This window comes from Juglans microcarpa x Juglans regia, chromosome 4S (genome assembly GCF_004785595.1).
Source record: "Juglans microcarpa x Juglans regia isolate MS1-56 chromosome 4S, Jm3101_v1.0, whole genome shotgun sequence".
Lineage (NCBI taxonomy): Eukaryota > Viridiplantae > Streptophyta > Magnoliopsida > Fagales > Juglandaceae > Juglans > Juglans microcarpa x Juglans regia.
This window is the reverse complement of record NC_054601.1, coordinates 12,790,582-12,810,994: the sequence shown is the minus strand read 5'-3', so window position 1 is coordinate 12,810,994 and position 20,413 is coordinate 12,790,582. Positions and strand designations below refer to the sequence as shown.

General features: G+C 38.5%; 1 protein-coding gene across 5 annotated transcripts; it reads left to right on the top strand.

Moving 5' to 3' along the window:
* The first annotated feature begins 13,895 nt into the window (after positions 1–13,895).
* On the top strand, positions 13,896–18,001 carry LOC121261840 (transcription factor bHLH7-like). 5 transcript variants are annotated; one of them, XM_041164234.1, is made up of 8 exons: positions 13,896–14,013; positions 15,347–15,781; positions 16,009–16,086; positions 16,190–16,348; positions 16,564–16,629; positions 17,276–17,341; positions 17,441–17,500; positions 17,580–18,001. In XM_041164234.1, the coding sequence occupies exons 2-8, from the start codon at positions 15,374–15,376 to the stop codon at positions 17,742–17,744; spliced, it is 1,002 nt and encodes a 333-aa protein (XP_041020168.1). In that variant the 5' UTR covers positions 13,896–14,013; positions 15,347–15,373; the 3' UTR covers positions 17,745–18,001. The 5 variants fall into 5 exon arrangements, with proteins under 5 accessions (XP_041020168.1, XP_041020169.1, XP_041020167.1 ...); XM_041164235.1 differs by lacking the exon at positions 13,896–14,013 and adding an exon at positions 14,017–14,164 and having other exon boundaries at positions 16,205–16,348; XM_041164233.1 differs by lacking the exon at positions 13,896–14,013 and adding an exon at positions 14,206–14,339.
* The last annotated feature ends 2,412 nt before the right edge of the window (positions 18,002–20,413 follow it).

Sequence of the window (20,413 nt, the reverse complement as noted above, 5' to 3'; positions counted from 1 at the left end):
ATAAAATATTATTTATTAATATTATTATAATTTTAATATTAAAAAAATTAAATTATTCATTATATTTTATATAAAAATTTAAAAAAATTATAATAATAAAATGAAATGAAATAAATAATATTTTTTTTTATCGTATACGAATCTAAGGTGGACGGTTCAAACAAAAAAAAGAAAAAAAAAAGAAAAGGGAAAACAGAAAAGGTCCGGTCCAAGGTGTTTACTTGGTTATATTAATGACAGAGATATTACGTCCACGCAACGCGGTTGCTCAACCTGTGTACTGTACTTTCCCTATTTTTATTTTTACTTTTTCTTTCACCATTTTTTAAAACTATTTAGATATGTTTTAAAAATAAATAAAAAATATCATATTTATTTAAAAATACTTACTTAATTACTAAGTAAAAAAAAAAAAATCGATAGAGGATCCTCTATGAAGCTAGTGTTTTCGGACAAAAAAAATTACTTAGGTCTCGTTTATTTTCAGAAAACATCTAATCTCATCTTATCTTATCTTATTTCATCTAATCATTATAATTTTTTCAACTTTCAATATAAAATAAAATAAATAATTTAACTTTTTCAAATCTCAAAACAAAAATAATATTAAAAAATATATTCTAACAATATTTTATTCAACTTTTTAACTTTAATCTCAATTCATCTTATCTCATCTTATCTTATTTGCGAAAATAAACGAGACCTTAATTTCCATAGGCTCTCTCAATTGGACCAGTTTGGCATCACTTCAAAAAGTTTGAGAAATTAAGGAATCAATTTGGCCTTTATTTGAGAGTGTTCAAAATCTATTTATATTACGAGCAATACTACATGTATTTATATTTTTATTTATAAAAAATTTATAAAGTTTCATTTTGTCAATTTCTTTTTGAATTTTAAATTTTAAATTTTGTAATTTTCAACTTATTAATAACTGACATATGGAGTTTTCCTGAAGATTAGGTCGGAGGAAGTTACCCATATAAAAAATTGCCATGCCTCCCCTAAACATGTGACAAACACATGGGCAAGGGACATAAGACATATTTTTAACTTGAATTTTTTTAAAAAAACATGTGTTGTCACATGGTCAAAGGGCAAATGTCATTTTTATAATAGATTGGAGGAACTTTTCTCCGATTCAATTTGGAGGAAACTTTATATGACTTGTTTGGTATATTGAATTAGAGCTTGTTTAGAAATGGATCTCATTTTAAAATTATCATTTCATCTCTTTCTCAAATATAATTTAAATACAAAATTTTCAAACTGGTCATTACTGTTTTTTCAAACTAATCATTATAATTTTTCCAAACTTTCAAATAAAAAATAAAAAAATTTCAACTTTTTCAAATTTTTAAATAAAAATAATATTATAAAACTATATTTTAACAACATTTTAATTTTATAATATTTTATATTCAATTTTTTCTCTTTCGTTTCTCAAAATTTAAAAAATACTCAATTCAAATTATCTAATTATTATTCATAAATTATTTTATTATTATTTATAAAATTTTCATCTCATCTCACTCTTCAAGATATTGTTTGTGCTATCTTTCGACTTGAACTTAGCTCCAAAAGGCTTTCAAGACCATTCCATAGACCAGGGCACCACCATCTCCGATTATAGGATGGCCTAAACGGAGCCATGCATGTGGTGGCCGAGATCTGGCCCCCTATGCTAAGGATAATTACATGTTTAGGTTGATTTTTGAGGGGCTGAGAAATATTGGAATGTCATGGGTTTTGATTATTGCGATTGAGGTAATATTTTTTGGATTGGGCCTGACAAGATAATGGCAGAGAATGAACATTTTGTGGGTTTAATTTATGAGTTTTGTTAGAGCAACCGAAAAAGTGTTCCGAATTAGGCTATTAAATAGTGCATTTTATTTATTTATTTATTTAATCATCTTAAACATTTTTTAAAAGATAAAAAAAATCACAACATTATTAAAAAACATTCTTAAAAAAAAAAAAAATCATTCCGGACACTTTTTAGATCCCGAATGCGGGACCTAAAGCATTTCTCTTAATTTATATTCTCTGAATATGCCTGAGATTTTATTAATGATTGATAATTGATTAGTTGCTAGGTTTGTATATGCTCCTCGGATTGCGTTTGGATGCTCAATTTTTGAGTGCAGTTGAGTACGTAGTTCCCAGAATTTCTACTTGAAAGTTGAAATGACTAGTTTTGGGCATGTGTAAGCAGAATGACTCATTTTTGTAAGCTTATAATTTTCTATTTGTTAGAATGTTAAAACAACCAGCCTGAAATGGTTTTTGGACTAGTGTGGAAATGAACACGACATGGTTAATTGTTTATGTTCTTTTTGGAATGTTCCAGAGTTTCAATTATTCTTTTCGTTTTTGTTTGTTTGTCATGTAGAACATGTTTTTAGCTCTCATTTGGATATTTAGAATATTTCAATATATATGTGAATAGTAATAAAATTATTTGAATAAATATATTTTATTAAATTTTAAAAAATAAGAGAGAAAAAATTAAATAAAAATATGAGTAACGCTCCTAGCGGGACGAGTACCATTTTTGTTTTCACGCCAACCAATCAGAAAAAGCCATGTAGGCGTCTCACCAAATTTGGAGTTGGACTCGCATACAGGTGATCTTCCTCTCATTCTATCTCTCTCTCTCTCTCTCTCTCATTCTCTCTTTTCCTCTCCCTCTCCCTCTAAATCGACGTACAGATGCCCCCAAACAGAAGAATTAAAACAAATCCCAAACGTGATCTAGCATCTCCCTCTAATCTATGGACGCCAATGAGAAAAGAAACAAAAACGAAAAAACCTTACAAGAAATCTTGAGCTGGAAAAACTTTATGTTTGTCTAAAAATGATTTTGTAATGAACCTGATTATAACAGATTTTTTATGGATGATTGTGATATGAAATAGCAGTTCCGACTTAGGAGTTTCATCTTGCATCTTTATTGTATTTGGTGGTATTGCAATTAGGTCATTGCTCTTTGAATTTAGCGCGCACACAATGGTTGCCCTAAAGCATTAGGGAGTTTTAGATCTGTAGAGGAGAAAAAGAAATTCGGGGGAGAAGAGAAGAAGTGATTCGGAGAAGAAGGGCTATAGGGTTCCAATTGAAGAAGTGATTCGCTGCAGAGATGGGCTATGGGGTTCCAATTGAAGAAATGCATCGCAGAAGAGAAGGGCTACGGGGGAGGAAGAGGAAAGAGGGAAAATAGAGAAGGGTTTACCTGGATCTAATTCCATTATAATTTCTATAAGTTTTTGCCGTGTTTTTTTTTCACTGGTTAGTGTGAAAAGGAAACTTACACCTGACCGACTTAAAGGTTTTTCCTAAAAATAATATAAAGTTAAAAAATTGTTTAAATATAATTTTTTAATATGATTTTTGTTTTGAAATTTGAAAAAGTAGTATTATTTTTTTGTATTTTGTTTAAGAGTTTCATAAAGTTGTAATGATTAGTTAATGATTACGTGAAAAAGTTAAAAATTTGAATTTGAAAAATGTTTTATGTTTGAATTACATTTGGGAATGAAATATCTGAAAATATTTGAAAATACTTGAGAACAATTATGTTGCCAATCGAATCCTTACTCTATATTAGTATTTTGTTGTCTGCATAGTTACAAAGAATTAGTTTAGGCTAATATAATTTTAGGCCTCATTTAGATGTTTAGATAAGATGAGGAATTTGTTAATAATAGTGAAATAGTTTATGAATAGTAATAAAATGGTTTAAGTTAAGATATTTTATGGGGTTCTTGGTAAACTAGAGAGGGAAAGTTTAGTAAAAATACTATAAAATTAAAATATTGTTATAATATAATTTTTTAATTTAATTTTTTGTTTTGAAATTTGAAAAAGTTGAATTAGTTTTTGTGTTTTGTTTGAAAATTTGAAAAAATTGTAATAATTAAATAATAATTAAATGAAAATGGAAGGGCCAAAATCCCCTCTTTGACTTGATGGGCCCAATTACGCAGTCCAGAAGCCATTAGGCTCAGAAAGGGGGGCCACGAGAGAAGAGCCTATCAAATCCATACTGGTTGAGGTATTCCAACAACCTCCTCGAAGATCATATAGGATCCAAATAAAGAGGGAGATTCAAATGATGAAACCCAAACTTGATTTCAAATAAGAGATCAGGTCATTATGATGCAAAAAGAGGATCTTTCTTGCTCTATATATATTCGTTGATGCCCATCCATCAAGTAAGTGCACATTACCTCTATCCTCTACTGGAAAGATTGAGTAACACATTTGACATAGGCGTCATAGACGTTTCTTTTCCCTTTAGGCCTTCTTGTTTCTTTGGTAGTAGGTTTGTGTGAGTCACCAGGAGTGCGAAACATGTCCATAATATTATTGGTAGGATCGGGCCATTTCACGACCGTAACAATGATCAATTTTCTCGTAGTCAAGACCCAATTAGTGTGCAACACCATCATTGGCCGACCTATGCTAAATGCCCTCAGGGTAATCACATACACCTATCACCAATTCCCCATGAAGGTAGGGATAGGGGAAGCTTTTGGTGAACAAGTACTCATCCGAGAATGTCATGTACAAGAGCTCAGAGAAGGGGAAAAAGACGTGAGAATGGCTCAATCACCATGAAGAGAAGACGTGAGAACAACTGGACATGGCAACCCGAAGTAGAGACAAGAGACGAGAATGCCCTAAAATAGGGCGAGGACGTTGAACCTCTCGAACTAGTCACCCTTAATCCGACACACCCAGAGACCACAATCAAAATTAGGACTAAGCTAAGAGGCGAAGAAAGAAAGCAATTGAAACAAGGATATCTTTTCCTAGAGTCATGAAGACATGCCTGGAATTAATGAAGAAATCATAGAACACCAACTCAGTATCAACCTAGAGGCATGACCGGCCAAACAAAGAAAGAAAAGCTTCAGCACCGAGAAGTATGCTGCCATTGTAGAGGAAGTAAACCTGCTCTTAGCAGCTGGGTTCATAAGAGAAGCCCATTATCCCGAATGACTCTCGAATGTGGTGCTTGTGAAAGTCGAATGGGAAGTGGCAAATGTGTGTAGATTTCACAGGTCTTAACAAGGCCTGCCTAAAGGACAACTTCCCTTACCATGAATAGACTTAATTGTAGACTCCATTGTAGGGCACAAAATGCTAACCTCACGGATGCCTATTCAGGGTATAATCAAATCTAAATGAGCCAAACCAATTAAGAGAGAACGAAATTCATAACCGACTGAGGATTGTACTGTTACAAAGTCATGCCATTCAGTTTGAAAATGTGGGAGCAACATACCAAAGGCTGGTGAACAGGATGTTTAAGGAGCACATAGGGCGAACCATGAAAGTCTATGTCGATGATTTGCAAGTCAAGAGTAAAGAACCAAAGTAGCATGTGAAAGATTTAAGGGAAGCCTTCAGGGTGTTGTGGTGGTACAAAATGGAACTCAACTCAACGAAGTGAGCCTTTGAGGTGCAATCGGGCAAGTTCCTGGGTTTAATGGTGTCAAAGGGAGGAATTGAAGCGAATCTAGAGAAAGTTCGGGCAATCATCGAGATGAAGTCACCTGAGAATTTAAACGAAGTACAAAAACTAGTCGGAAAAATAGCAGCACTTAATATGTTTGTGTCTAGATTGATCGACAGGTGCCTATCATTCTTTCAAGTCTTACTAAAGGTATAAAATTGGAATACCAAGTGTGAGAAGGCGTTTGTACAACTTAAGGAGTATTTGGCGTGCCCCTTGCTGTTAAGTTAGATCAGACAAGGGGAGCCTTTGCTATTGTATCTCAGTCACACCAAACACAGTATTGGCTTCATTGATGCGTGAGGAAAGGGCCGTTGTAACTGCAACCTACCAACTGTGACCTTATTTCCAAGCACACCTTGTAAAGGTAGTTATAGAAGCACCCTTATAAAGGATACTGCAGCGACCATACATGCCAGGGCGACTGGTCAAATGGTCCATCGAACTAAGCGAGTTCGATATCAACTATGTCTCTTGGACAGTAGTGCAGGGACAAGTCTTAGCCGATTTTGTGGCAAAGTTTCCCGAGGAAGTATTGAACCTCCCTATAGGGAAGTCCTGACTAGTGTATGTCGACAGGTCGTCCTACCTAACAGGAGGGGGAGTAGGGGTGTACGTAGTAACAGCAGATGGCACTGAAATGTTCTACGCGACAAGATTGGGGTTCAAGGTCACAAATAATGAGGCTGAGTATGAAGTAGTATTAGCAGAACTCGCCATAGCCATGACCTTGGGGGCTAGAAAAGTCTAGATGGAGGCGGACTTGCAAGTTGTGGTTGGTTAGGTAATAGAAGAGTACCTCACAAAAGGTGAAAAACTGGTATATGAAGGACGCGATCGCCTTCATTACTTCCAAACTGATCGCATCCCGATGGAGGATAATTGGAAGGCCGACTGGTTAGCACACACAATGTCTGGCAAGGATGAAGCGGCCTTACCATGGGAGGTGATCACAAGAGCAATAGAAGTTCCAGCCATCAGGGCCAAAGTTTTGGAGATAAACGCAGAAACCCCTACATGGGCAGACGACATAATCAAATTTTGGACAAACAGGGAACTCCCACAAGTCGAAAAAAAGGTGAGGAAAGTCAAGAACAAAGCTGTCCGATTTACCATAATTGGTAGCACACTATACAAGCGACGCTTTTTTAGCACCCCTCCAAAGGTGCGTTTCAAAAGAAGAAGCTCACTACGTCATGGAAGAAGTGCACAAGGGTATATGAGGGAACCATTTTGGAGGAAGGGCCTTGGCGGCCAAAATCATCAAGGTAGGATACTACTGGCCATATGCCCTTAAAGACGCTAGGGAGTTCACCAAAAAATGCGTTCAATGTCAACTAAACCGGTCCCAAATAATCCGCTTGAAGAGTTGACATCGATCATCTCCCCTAGCCCATTCGCCCAATAGGGAGTGGACCGACTAGGTCCCATGCCACCAGGCAAAGAGGGAGCCAAGTTCATTATCGTCGCCATCAACTATTTCACGAAGTGGGCAGAAGCTGAGACAATGGTGACAGTAGCTTACCAGAATGTCACCAAAATCTTATTGAAGGTAGTGGTGGGCCGGTTTGAAATACCACAAAGCATCACCTCAGATAATGGCAGACAGTTTAATTCCAAGCACTACTAGAGCTAATGCTTCTAGCTCGGGATCAAGGTCAAGTATTCTTCCCTTGGACATCCTCAAGCAAACGGACAGGTTGAATTAACGAATAAAACTATATTGAGTATGCTGAAGAAAAGGATGGATGTAAAGATAGGGGCTTGGATCAAAGAGCTCTTAGGGACCCTATGGGCCTATAAAATGACAATAAAAACCCCAATCGGCGAAACGCCCTTCGCCCTGGCATATGGCAGCGAAGCGGTAATACCTTTCGAAATCAGGATGCCAAGCCATAGGACCCAGAACTCCGACACAGGGCAAAACACCAAAACATTAGAAGAGAACTTGGACCTACTTGAAGAAAAAAGAGCCGATGCAAAAATTAAGGCAGCAACCAACAATAGAAAGATGGAGCAGTATTTTAATAAAAGGGTTAGGCCAAAATCCTTCAAGGTAGCAGATCTAGTCCTAAAAAAGACGGGAGTCACTACGGCAGAAGAAGGGAAGCTAGACCTCGGGGGAAGACCCTTATGTTGCTATAGGTAGCCCATAGACCAGGATGGTACCACCTCAAAGACGCACTCGTAAAAGAGCTACCCCATCCCTGAAATGCCAAACACTTGAAGAAATATTTTGTATGACCCTCCTTGTAATAATTTTGATGCAATAAAAGGTCCATTAAATCCCATACTTTGTCTCTTTCAATTAGCCCAGTCGAGGCATCCTTTGCCATATATAAGTTGAGTGTCTCCACTCGCCCTTGGCGACAAAAGGAAGAAACAACTCAATGGAGTGTTTCTCTCCTCGCCCACTTAGCGCGGTTGAGGAATCTTTCTGTCATACATAAGCCGAGTGTCTCCACTCTCCCTTCGTGACAAAAGGAAGAAACAACTCAACGAAGTATTTCTCTCCTCGCCCACTTAGCGTGGTCGAGGCACCCTCCCTCCATACATAAGCCGAGTGTCTCCTCCACTCGCACTTAGTGACCCAAGGGAAGAAACAACTCAACATAATGTTTCTCTTTAGCGCGGTTGAAACATCTCCAACTCACGCCGACTATCAAAGCAAAAGAGATACACAATACAACCAAGTATACCCAACCTCAGAGCACAAGAACACAAATCCCTCTCCCAAGCAAACCAAATAAACAACAAAGCAAAGATAAGGAGCTAAGGGCGAGTAGCTGGAGGAGGAAAGGCATCCATCATCTTCTCACCCCAAGGAGTTGAGAATATGGTAGGCGGCACGATTGGCTCTGATAGACTTCCAGTTCAACTCGTGCAAGTCTATACCGGGATGGGCAAGCATGTACTCTCTTAGCTACTTAATACCAAGCTTGTACCCGGGCCCCAAGCTCGATTTCGGATCGTGCGAGTAGCCTTCAGTTGAGGAGAAAGACAGACAAACTCATCTTGAGAGACTGCCAACTTGTCGGCCAACTTAGTCACCTTTAACTATAAGTCTGACAGCCTCTCCTTATAGGACTCAGAGACTTCATGTAGTTGTAGATAGCACCGGTCGTGGACCTTAAGGTCCCGTCTAACCTTCTCCAATCGAGCCTCAACACTAACCTTCTCGCCTCAGGTGATGCTGAGCTGGATATTCAATTCCCGCAGGTCCTCTTCAGACTTAGCCAGCCAAGTGGCATAGCCGGTGCCCTTCCCCCTGAGTTCCTCCAATTCTTTCTCCGGCCGGTTTAGGCAATTAAGCAAGCCCTCGGTTCCTCACCTAGGACTTTGGCCTCATGGTGGCATCGATTCACCTCCTCTTGAGATCTCTCCAGGTCTAGCCGAAGCCCATTGACCTCTTTATGAAGAGAAAAAATTTGATCCTCCAGAGAGTGGGAAGATGAATCACTTTGGGATGAACTCTCGACCATTTCCTCCCTTTCAGCATGGGCAACCAGGACAGCACCATGCGCACAGCTGATGAAAGAACGCATTGATGGGTTCTCTTCCTCCAAATCAATTTGGCCACCAACCAGAATGGGGGCCAAGTGATCCACACCATAAGGAAACAAGCAAGTAAAATAATAATAATAAATAAATAAATAAATAAATAAAAATGACGAGGAAGAGCAAAAAGGACTTACTGGGGAAAAGATGCCTCGAAGCCTACGTACCATTGACTGAATAACCTCTTGTCGAAGATCGCTCATCACTTGATGGGGATACTCAGGTTGGGACCTTGAAGAGCCAGTCAGACCAGAAGATGCAAATGATCTCCTGACAAAGGGTGTAAAAACCCCATCTCGCCCATGCCACATGGTGGTGAAGGGCTTTTGTGAGAGCACAGAGGGGACAAAGGGACATATGAAGCACCAGACCCCGCTCTATTGGGCGAGGCCAGATGAGCTTCTACAAAAAGAGCCCCAACAAAAGGTAGATCAGTAGGAAAGGTGGGCGATGGAACATCCTCTCTCGCTGGCGAGACACTAAAGGGCGAGGAGGGGATAGAAACCCTACCGCCACTAAAGTCCGTCCCCAAAGGCTCAACGTGAGGAAATTCAGGGAAGATAAAGGGAATCTCAGGGGTCACCCCTCCCGAAATTGTTGAAGCTATAGAAAAGGTTGACGGGGCCAGCATAACCCCCTTTTTTAGGACCTCACCATCAACAGCCAAGGACATTTCATTAGACAGGTCAAAAGGGATTGAGGGACAACTTGGGATGACTGGGGAAACCCCCAAGAAAGTAGGGTCAAGGGTCACCACTACCACACCCTCATCCGAACTAGAGACCTCTATTTGGCCTCCCAAAGAAGGAGAAACTGGAGGAACGACCTCACAACCAGGAGACATGGTAGACTCGGCCTCTAGTACCAACTCTAAGTCTGCCTTAGTTTGCACCCTAATGTCCTCAAGAGAATCAACCAAAGACCCCTGGGGACAAACTAAATTCCCCTTGCTAGACGCAGAGGAAGGATGAGAGGGGACTTCTTTGGTAGAGCTCGACTCATCGGAAGGATTAATCCTAGCATGAACGGGGGGTGCTTCAAAGTGAGCTTTCTTCACCTTCATGTCCTTCGCACCTGAATATGCTCTTTTTTACCCTCGAGGTGGTGATGGAGCACCCAAAAATTGGCGGCCAAATACATGAGCCCAGCTAGGCAAAACCACAAACCTATTAATATTTGCATGAGTCAAAGGGGCATCCGTTCAAGTAGAGCCATCGTTCTACTCCACCCAAGCATGCACTAGGCGAAGATGAGCCTCTTCTTGATTAGGGAGGATGATTGCGAAATCATGATTTTCAGGAATGAGACCCCACGTTGCCCGAACGGGGAATTCGCGATGGCTGGCCTCACCCAACTCTCACCAGAAACAAAGAAGAATTTCCACTGCCATTCCTTCGTATGAGAATAACGACGTTCCAAGTGTGCCACAGACCTATGTGGGCTCGAAAACTACACAGGTTCCCTTCCAAACGCTGAACATCGTGGACAAAAAGGATTTTCCGTGTAGTCAAATCTGGATATTCCTCACCAGTGGGCTCAAGACTTGCCTCCAGACAACGCATCAAGCCATCAGTATCCTCTAAGCATTGGGCATAAGTTGAAAAGGAGCAAGCCCTAAGAAGTCCAAAACATTGTGCATAGGCCAACATAAGGGCAAATGAAAACCCCATTAGAAACATCACTGAGTACCGTGCCACTTGGGCAGCAAGACCTTCGACATTAACCGCCCTGCGACGAGGTTCAGGCAGACTAAGGACCACAGAGTTAGGAACCCCATAACAATCCCTCACAGAGTCCAAATCAGAACATGACGTCGACACCACCCATTGATGCCCCTTAAAAATAGGGGGACGACTGGCGCCAGCCTCGTCAGCATGAGGAGGAGAATCGCGGGTCAAGAATACCTACCCCCTCAAGAAGTGGTTGGGCAAGAGGATTTCTAGGACGCCATTGCTGGGGATAAAGGAAATAGGGAAAGGAAGCAATAGGGAACAGAAGATGTGACAACAAAGATGCACATTGGGATGAAAAAAGGACTGACAAACAAAGTTGAATATGCATAAGGAATACTTGCTTAAGAAGGACAACACCACTCGAAATGACGAGATACTAAAAGGTGGAAACCTATCAAATGCAAAAAGGAGGAAACCAAGGAGGCACGAAAGTGAAGCGACACTCCCCACCTTCTGACACACAGAATTTGAAAGGACGGCAGCCCAGGTCACGAAGCGAGGTAATGAGTGAAAGTTCCATCACGCCCCGCATGATGAGACTTCACGGGGTAATTGGAAGGGCCAAAACCCCCTCTTTGACCCGATGGGCCCAATTACTCAATCTAGGAGCCCCCAGGCTTGGAAGAAGGGGGGGCTTGGGTCAATGTCCCAAAAAGGTTATGGACGTTAGTAACGACTTATATAGCCCACGGGAGAAGAGCCTATTAAATCCATACCAGCTGAGGTATTCCAACAATCTCCTTGAAGATTAGATAAGATCCAGATAAAAAGGGAGATTCAAATGATGAAACCCAAAATTGATTTCAAATAAGAGATCAGGTTATGATGTGCAAATAGGATCTTTCTTGCTCTCTCTCTCTCTCTCTATATATATATATATATTCATTGATGCCCATCCATCAAGTAAGTGAACATTATCTCTATCCTCTACTGGAAAGATTGAGTAACATATCTGACTTAGGTATTATAGCTATTTCTGTGCCCTTTTAGCTTTCTTTTTTCTTTGGCTACAGGTTCGTGTGAGTCATTCAGGAATGCAAAACACGTCCATAATAGAAAACGTTAAAAATTTAAAATTGAAAAATATTTGTATTTATGATGTTGAGATAGGATGGGATGAGATTTGATGAGACCATCTTGCAATCCAAACGAAGCCTTAGTGTTTGCAATTATCCAAGGTAGCTGCTGGTTTTATTTGGTTACATAATACTCTCAATTGAGAATACTAGATTTATAAAGAGATATTGTAAAAACAAATTCACAAATTGACATTACTTAATTTGATACATGAGGTCTACTGTATATAAAAAAAGTACTTAACAACCTAACATATCATATTAAGTCATATCAATTTGAAAATTCGTTTTTGTCAGATTCTTTTGTAGATTAAGCATTTTTGCTCTCTCATAAAACTTTTTATGTTTGGTATATGGATTTTGCATTATCATCTCTTGCTAGTGATCCAGTCATTGCCATAGATTAAAATTTCGATTCTAGAGAAATGGTACATCATCCATGACAACACACTTGGTCTCTTGTAAAAAATACTCACACAGACAATTGGATAAGAACCAAACTTTTATAATTGTTAAGATGAAACTAGGAACCAGGGATAAATGCTTCCAGAAATTTGGTGGTTCACAAACTTAATCCTAATAGTATAAGAATAATACTTTCATAAATGATTATTTGTAATGAGCCTTAGAAATTTAGTATTTTACACTACAACAAAATTATTTATTTGTGACCAGTTATTTCCTGCAAAAATTACTATTTCCTGCAAAAATGAGTATGTTTTCGTCGCAAATACTTATTATCGTCACAAATAATTTGTTACAAATGTTCGTTTTCTTGTAGTGTTAGGAAATTTTGTAGGGGGATGAAGTTGAAGAAAGTTCTTAGGTCCATTATTAGTAGAATTTGTTTTGCTATTCATTCATTGAACTCAATATAGAGTCTAACTATATGTGTCTCACTATACATTCTACGTCAATGAACGATACATATACAAATCACTGTTTAAATTTCAGATATTTAAGTGAGGAGATGTACTTGATAATGCTACTTTCAATAACGTTGCTGTTGATTATTAGAAGAGACATGTAAGGAGTAGTGCATTGGATGCTAACTATCTCTGCAAGATGTGTTGTGATCATATTTTGAATTTTATTAGAAGTGATGAGTTACGTTAAGGCTGCGTTTGGTTGTAAGACTCAGTTGAGCTTAGTCTAATTTGTCTAACATCCAAGCATCCAACTTTCAAATTATTAAATTAATCTCAATTCAAAATCTCTTTATACGTGAGACTCACAATCTTTTTTAACTTAATACATCTTTATACATGAGACCCACAACATTTTTCAACTTCCCATAAAAATTGTTAAACTCATCTTAACATCCAAATACATTTTAAACTCAGTTTAGATGGACTCCATATAACTTCCTCTACTACTAAACTCACTAATATGCATAAAGAACTGAACTCAGCTGAGCTCTCAGCTTAACATCCAAATGCAGCCTAAGAATGCAATAATTAGAACACGAGAATTTGAATTATCTTAAAGCTCCAAAAGGGATGAGTGATCCTTACTTCTGAAAAAAAAAACATGTTTTTCTTTATCTAGTTTTTTGTTTTTTTTTTCACACAATAGTTTTGTTCATTGAAAATTAATGAGTTGTCAAGAATAGCCTAAATTAAAAGAAAGGATGCTAAAAAGTGTGATTGATTTTTTCAAATCCTCCTTTATCTTTTCTTTTTTATTTAATTTTTTTATCTCTTTTGAGGAAAATGAAATACAAATAAATACAAAGGAATAAGGTAAAACCCAATTTCTACTGTACACTATCCAACTGGACAAAACAACACTGCTTACAAAAGCATAAACTGGACACTAAAATGCATGTCGCCCTATGTTCACATGTCCACCATGCACTGGTGGAGGGAAGTGTGCAGGAGTGGCAGCACTTCCGCTAGTGGGGTGCAAATATATGGAGATGGTGGATGGTATACATCCTGTCAGAAATTCTTGGACCGGGACAATATGTTTTGTTCATTGTATTTGTCCAACAACCTTAAATACTAAAATTGGTTTTTTATATCCAGTCCACCTGATGGCAAAAAACTAATAATAACAATAAACAATGATAATAAATCCCTTCTTATTACATGTACGTACCAGTAAGAATGCGTGAGCTACGGTACGCCCGGAGTTTACCATCATCTCTCTCTGTCTCTCATTCTCTCTGCGTTTCATTCCCTCACATTTGGTTTTCTTTTTGTGTATCGAGCCTCAAGCGTCTCCAAGCTCACCCACCTCGAGTAGCTAATTTGTATTGTGTCTTTACACTAGTAAGTTCCAAATCTTAACGAAAGTGTTTTTTTTTTTTGGGAAGTTAAGCAAAGCCCTTTTAGTCTGTTTATTTTCAGAACAATTTGTTCTCTGTTATTATGGGAAAGTTATTTCTGTTTATCCGTTGTGAGAGCATTGCTGGTGGGCATGGACTGTTTTTACTTGTCAGTTATGGTACCATTAATTTTATTCTTTGAAGCTTGTGGATTGAGTATTGCATTTATTGAATATTAGTGTGGGTTTTATGGGTTCTTGTCTTTTTTTTTTTTTTTTTTCTTTTTCCTTTAAAATTAATTTGTTCTTGACTCAGTAAAGGAACGAACCAAACTAATGGATTTTCCTACACAAATATGTTTGGTAGTATAATTCTACTACGGTATTTGTTAGGGATTTTTGTCGTGTAAGCCTTACCCTTTGTCTGTTAGCAGTAGCACAAAGATTGGGTTTCTAATTTCCTCTTCAACAGTTCTTCATTTGATTTCACTGGATTCATTTTCTGGTATGTCTCTTCATATTCATTTTTTTGGGGTTGGCATTAGCAAAATGATGGGGTTTCCAATTGCCTAATTTTTTTTTTTTTTTTTTTAAGAAGAAGACGGTACCCAAATTTATTAATAATCCACACTTATGACGGAGGAATACCGTGGTTACAACCCGGATGCCTAGGGATTACATATAATCAAGAAAAAAACCAAACCTAGGCATCAAAATAAGAAAAAGACTAACTCAAGCACTATACAATATTAAATAGACCAAAACAGGACTCAGTTCTACACAAATCAATTAAATCTAAACAAATCAAAATAAATCAGCCTATAAAACAGCCCAGCAAAGAGAACCTGTATAAAAAAACATGCATAAAACCTGCATAGTCCTGCAAAACCCAAATGATCTAGCCAAATAGCTCCAATAAAGAATAAGAAAAGAAGACGAAACTTGGAATAAAGATCACCAGCCCAATTGCCTCATTGCGGCCTCAGTTTATCCTAGTTGTGCAATTATTAATCAACACCTACGAAGAACCCTGTTACTTTTATCAGTTACTTGTAGATACATGATATTCAGAAGCTTATTATTGTTAATCTGTGCTGATGTTTCTATTCTATGAGGAGTTGGTTGTTAAGCCTATGAGAATAGCAGTGGATGGTAGTTCATGCCGTTTCCTTTCTCGTGACCGTTAGGTTCAGGAAGTTTGTGCCCCGGGAAATATGGAAGAGGAAAGTGGAACCAGTAATGACAATCCTCTGAATTTGGTGTCTACGAATTTTGGCGGAAAAGCCAATGAAGTCTCTCATTTACCTGAAGATGATCCGGCCCAGAACTTCATTTTGTCTGATGGAAAATGTGGCAACCAGATTAATGCTCTGCCTTTAGCTGAGTGGATTGAGACCCCGAGATTATGTCACAATTATGTCGACTATCTCACAGAAAGTTCAACTTTTTTCCCGAAGGCTTCTACTGAAGACGTGTTGGAGAGCGTTCCTTCAAGTGTTGGTGGAATACATTCTGTTCCCTGTGGTGTCTCTAAAATCCAAAGTGATATAATGTACAACAACTTTGGAATGGCTCCTGCTTCGAAACCTGTTGGTTCCTTACATGACATGGATACTTCTAAGGTATAGTAGCCTAATCAACCTACAACTTCAGAATATGTAGCTGGACCTTTGTGTTCTGGCCTTCATGAGAAAAAAGATGGCGATAGTTTCAATGTCTTAAGTTCTGCCCCTAACTGTTTCATATGCATGGATTCAAATTATCCTTTGAGTTTATGGTATTTCATATTGAATTCCTTTTCTGACGATTACATATTTTGAAAGTCATTGAAATTCTTTGTTTTGAGTAGGAATGGTTTCTTAGGCCACGTGATGAAGGGGAACCCGGTAATAAATCCATTAGCAAACAATGTCAGATCCATGTTCAGGTGAATCTCCTTATCTTTACTTTCTTTTTAGTGTGACCTCCAGCTGAGGTTGTTGCCTCAACTGATTTTATCAGTTAGAGATTGCTCATTTCTTAAGAATTAGCATCAAACATTACAGGATTCTCTCAAGAATCATACTTCTTGGGCACAAGAATTGGTTGGACATAATGATAATGTTTCTCAACTTGATCCTGGAATTGTTACAACACCTGGTTTCTCGTCCAAATCACTTCGCAGAAAGGGAGCTATGGCAACTGATCGAGTAAGCAAAATACGTCTACAAACCACTTGACAGTCTAGTTGACTTTGCCCAAAACCGTATTAGGTCAAAAAACATGCGTCATATACTCTGTCAGTCAAAGTGAAAATGTTAAGAATACTCAAAAAACATGGTTAATTGTTTTGAAAAATTGTTTCAATTACATCACATATTTCTTGGATCTTTCAAGCCTTTTGACTTGCTGTTTCTTAATTCAGAATCGCAGGCTACGAATTGCTGAGAGAATCAATGCATTGCAAGAACTGCTTCCATATTCTGCAGAGGTAATCTGTTTTCGTATGCGATGGCTTGTAATATGTATGTATTCTCACTGCTGCTTGTTTGTTTGGAATATGCATTTTTTTACCTCATTATCTTTTTGCATCTTCTTACTCTGATGCTTTCATCTGTAATCAATTCTCAGTAGCCACTATAGAACTAGCGCAAACAGTGGATTAATGGGTGCTTTATCCTCCCTCAAGCATCATTAAATGTGATGCATAAACCATCACAGTCATCAAAAGTAGACTGAATGTTAGCTGGCTGTCAAGAAAGAGAAGGCATCTGAACTTGTTGCCTGTAAACCATAGAGTAGACCTGAAAATGCATCGCATTGATTAGTAATATCTGCTTATGATGCGAAAAGACTCAGTTGTGCAAATATACAAGAATACAGCATTTTTGTTTTTGTAGATATGAAGGTCCTGAACTTCACAATTACAATTGTGCTAATATAAGTGCGTCATTCAATATTGCACAACACTCTAAAAATGGGACTGCATTGGAGGCAAATCCGTCATAATGTAATATGTATGTTGCTTTTCATAGCTGTATGATAACACGTCAGCGTGGAGGCTTAATGTGATTCTAAGACCAATTGATCACTTTCGAAAATGTTATCAAAATTCATGTTTTAATTTTGATTTTTAGGGTGGTCAAGCATCTGTACTGGATGATATCATTGACTATATCAAGTATTTGCAGCTTCAAATAAAGGTGGTTCTTTTTTTCCCTTTCCAATCTTAGAAATCAGGCACAGGTAGGCATGTTAGTTTATGTGAGCCACTACTGATTGCCGGGAACTTTAATCTGCAGGACTTAAGTCGAAGCAGACTGGGAGGTGAATCAAGTGCCGAACCTCTCATTTTCCGCGAGGTAACCAGTCATCTATGGAAAGCAGCTCATTTTATCTCAAACTCTATATGATATGTTGTCAGTTTTTAATGATATTCAGGGATATGGCCACTACCTTAGCCAGCAGATGCTGAATGAACCTCTTGAAGAGATGGTGGGAAAATTGCTGGAGGAAAACCCAATAGCTGCAGCCCAGCTCTTGGAGAGTAAGGGTCTTTTCGTAATGCCCATTGATTTGGCTGATGGATTATGCCAAATCATATAGAGTATGGACAATTGGGATGGCTCATATATGCTAGACTTTCGGCCTTTGCCTATATTACTCTCTTTCCCTAACCTTTTCGTGGCTGTGTCGGATACTGAAATTTCTCCCTTGAGTGATTCTTCTGCAAAAATTACTCAAAAAGTGAGAAATTTGACAGTGTTAGTTGTGCAGTTTCCATTTCATGTACTTGGTTTTGTATTACTACCTTTGCTGTATGAACACACGAGTGAGCGATTGGTTTCATGTTTAGAGTGAAAGATTGCTCCCTCCTCTTAAACTTCTTAAGCTCCACACTAAAATATAATTCTAATGCTGGCTGTTTTCTCTATTGATCAATGGCATCACGCATCTTAACATAATACATAGAAAGACTTAAGTTTTAGATTTGATACACTGTGACGAGGTGTAAAACTATCTGGTCATGTCCTTGAAAATTTGCTAGAGATTTACGGATTGGTAGAGATATATATATAATCTTAATTCCATTGTGTCGTATTTAAGATAATAAATTTACATTTTCTTCTTGTTGTAAGTTCTGGGTATGCTTATAAGATTTGAGTTCTTATCGTGGGCTTATCATCATGTGAGGCTATTGTTCTATTAATTTCTAATGTTATGTTAAAAGAGTGGAAAGCTGCCTTCAACAATTATGCCATCACAGAAATCTCAAATAGAGAATGAAACAATAAATGATTTTCGCATGGTGGGGGTTACAGGCTTTTTGAGAAAGACATGCCGCCTAAGGAAATTTTAGAGGCGCATTGTAGAGGACTGAAGTGAAGCCTGATGAACAACCAACCTACATTCATGGAAAAAAAGAGCATGAATCTCTAGAGAAAAAAACCGTAGCGTACTTCAACAACCATGAGACCCACGTGCATCAACGAGCGGCACGTGTGATCTACGACACTAAGGCTACGTTTGGATAGTGAGAATATCTGAGAAGTGTTGAGAATGTTTGTGAATAGTAGTGAAAAAGTAGTAAAAAAGTAATAATAGAATAATAAATAGTAGGTAAAAAGTAATGAATAGTAAAAAAGTAGGTGAAAAGTAATAATAAAGTAAATAATAGTAGTGAGAGTACTTGAGGTACTCTTGATACCCAAACGTAGCCTAAAGTGTGATGGACGTGTTTCGTCCTCCTGCAGAACGTCTTTAACAACCTGCAACTAGAAAATAAGGGTGATTTGATTCTCAAGTCAGTGATATCAAAGTGGATATATTGCTTTTCTAATTTTCTCTTCAAGTCTTTTTGGTACGTACCTTGTCCCCCATTTAGTTGGGCTTGCCTTCTGGCGCGATTCCCAATGATCCCTCCTGGGATGTGAAGGCAACCGCGATTCCCGGTGATCCCTCCTCGGATGTGAATTGTTAGGGCTTTAATTTTGCTTGTGCGGGAGAGCAACGTATTGGAGATTAATGCAGAGTGAATATCGTGGGCGAGTATCATGTTGGGGTTCATTGACACCCCTCGTCACTCATTACGTCATTAAGTCGGTCTACATTAATGATAACTATTTTTGAATTCCATACCCTTGCGCATTTGGCGGTTCATGCCTTCGTTGGCCAGGCTTATGGTTTTCAAGCCTATAGGCCTTTGGGTCTTGTCATCCGACCCAACTCTTTTGGGAATATTTGGCCAACAACTATGGATTTTGGTGTGGGAGATGAAAGAATTGGTGGAACATGAGGTGGGGTGGTGTTTATGTAACGCTCCAATGGAAGACCTAAGTAGCATGACCTGTATTCTAAAAAAACTAGTCAATGATACAATTGGATCCTCATTGGAACATTATAAAGAGTAAAACTTTCTCATTTTCAAGCTATGTGAGATCATGTACACCACCTATCCTTATCACTTTATCATTCAATATGAGATATCACAATCTCTCCCCTTACATTCCCAATGTTCCCGTCAGGCCGTCGTCCTTGATGACACATGTAACACCCAAGCCTAGTGCCAAGCCTTTTTTTTTTTTTTTATATATATATATATATATTTTCGGGTTAAGTATATGAAAATGCCAGTGAAAATTTTTCGAATATTATTTTATGAGTGAAGATATTTTTTAAAAAAAGTTGGATTTTTTTTATTTATTTGAGTCGGGGTCCAAAATTCAGGAAAAGAGCTTTTAATGTGACCTAGCCAATCACCTAAGGGCCTAAACCCTTGCACCAAAACTCAATCCCATGTGAATCAATTTCCAGACTCCACACTTTGCACGTCTTCACCCCTGTCACCGTGCCATGCACGTCTCTCATGCACATCTCCCTTTTTTTTTTTTTTTTTGGTTCTCATCTAGGGTTTTCAATCACCTTTATAGATACACATATTTCTCTCAAAGAAGTCACCGCTAGCCATTGCCCAAAGGTCTATTTCCTGCACCTCTACAAGACATGGTGATCACCTCCACAAGTCCAACGCCTCACTCACACAACCTGTAGCCCCACTGCCCAACCTCTTCCCCTCCGTAGCCCACTTCTCCTCTACACCATGAGCCCTCCCCACAGCGCAGTCATGCAGCACCCCCAACCACTGCCACAAACGAGCCAAGCCCGTAATGCAACACGATATATCCCGTGGCGCCGCTGCACAGGTCACCCATTATACCGCAGTGCAGCACGAAGACAGCAGCGCTGCCGTAGAAGCCTCCCAACAAACCACCATT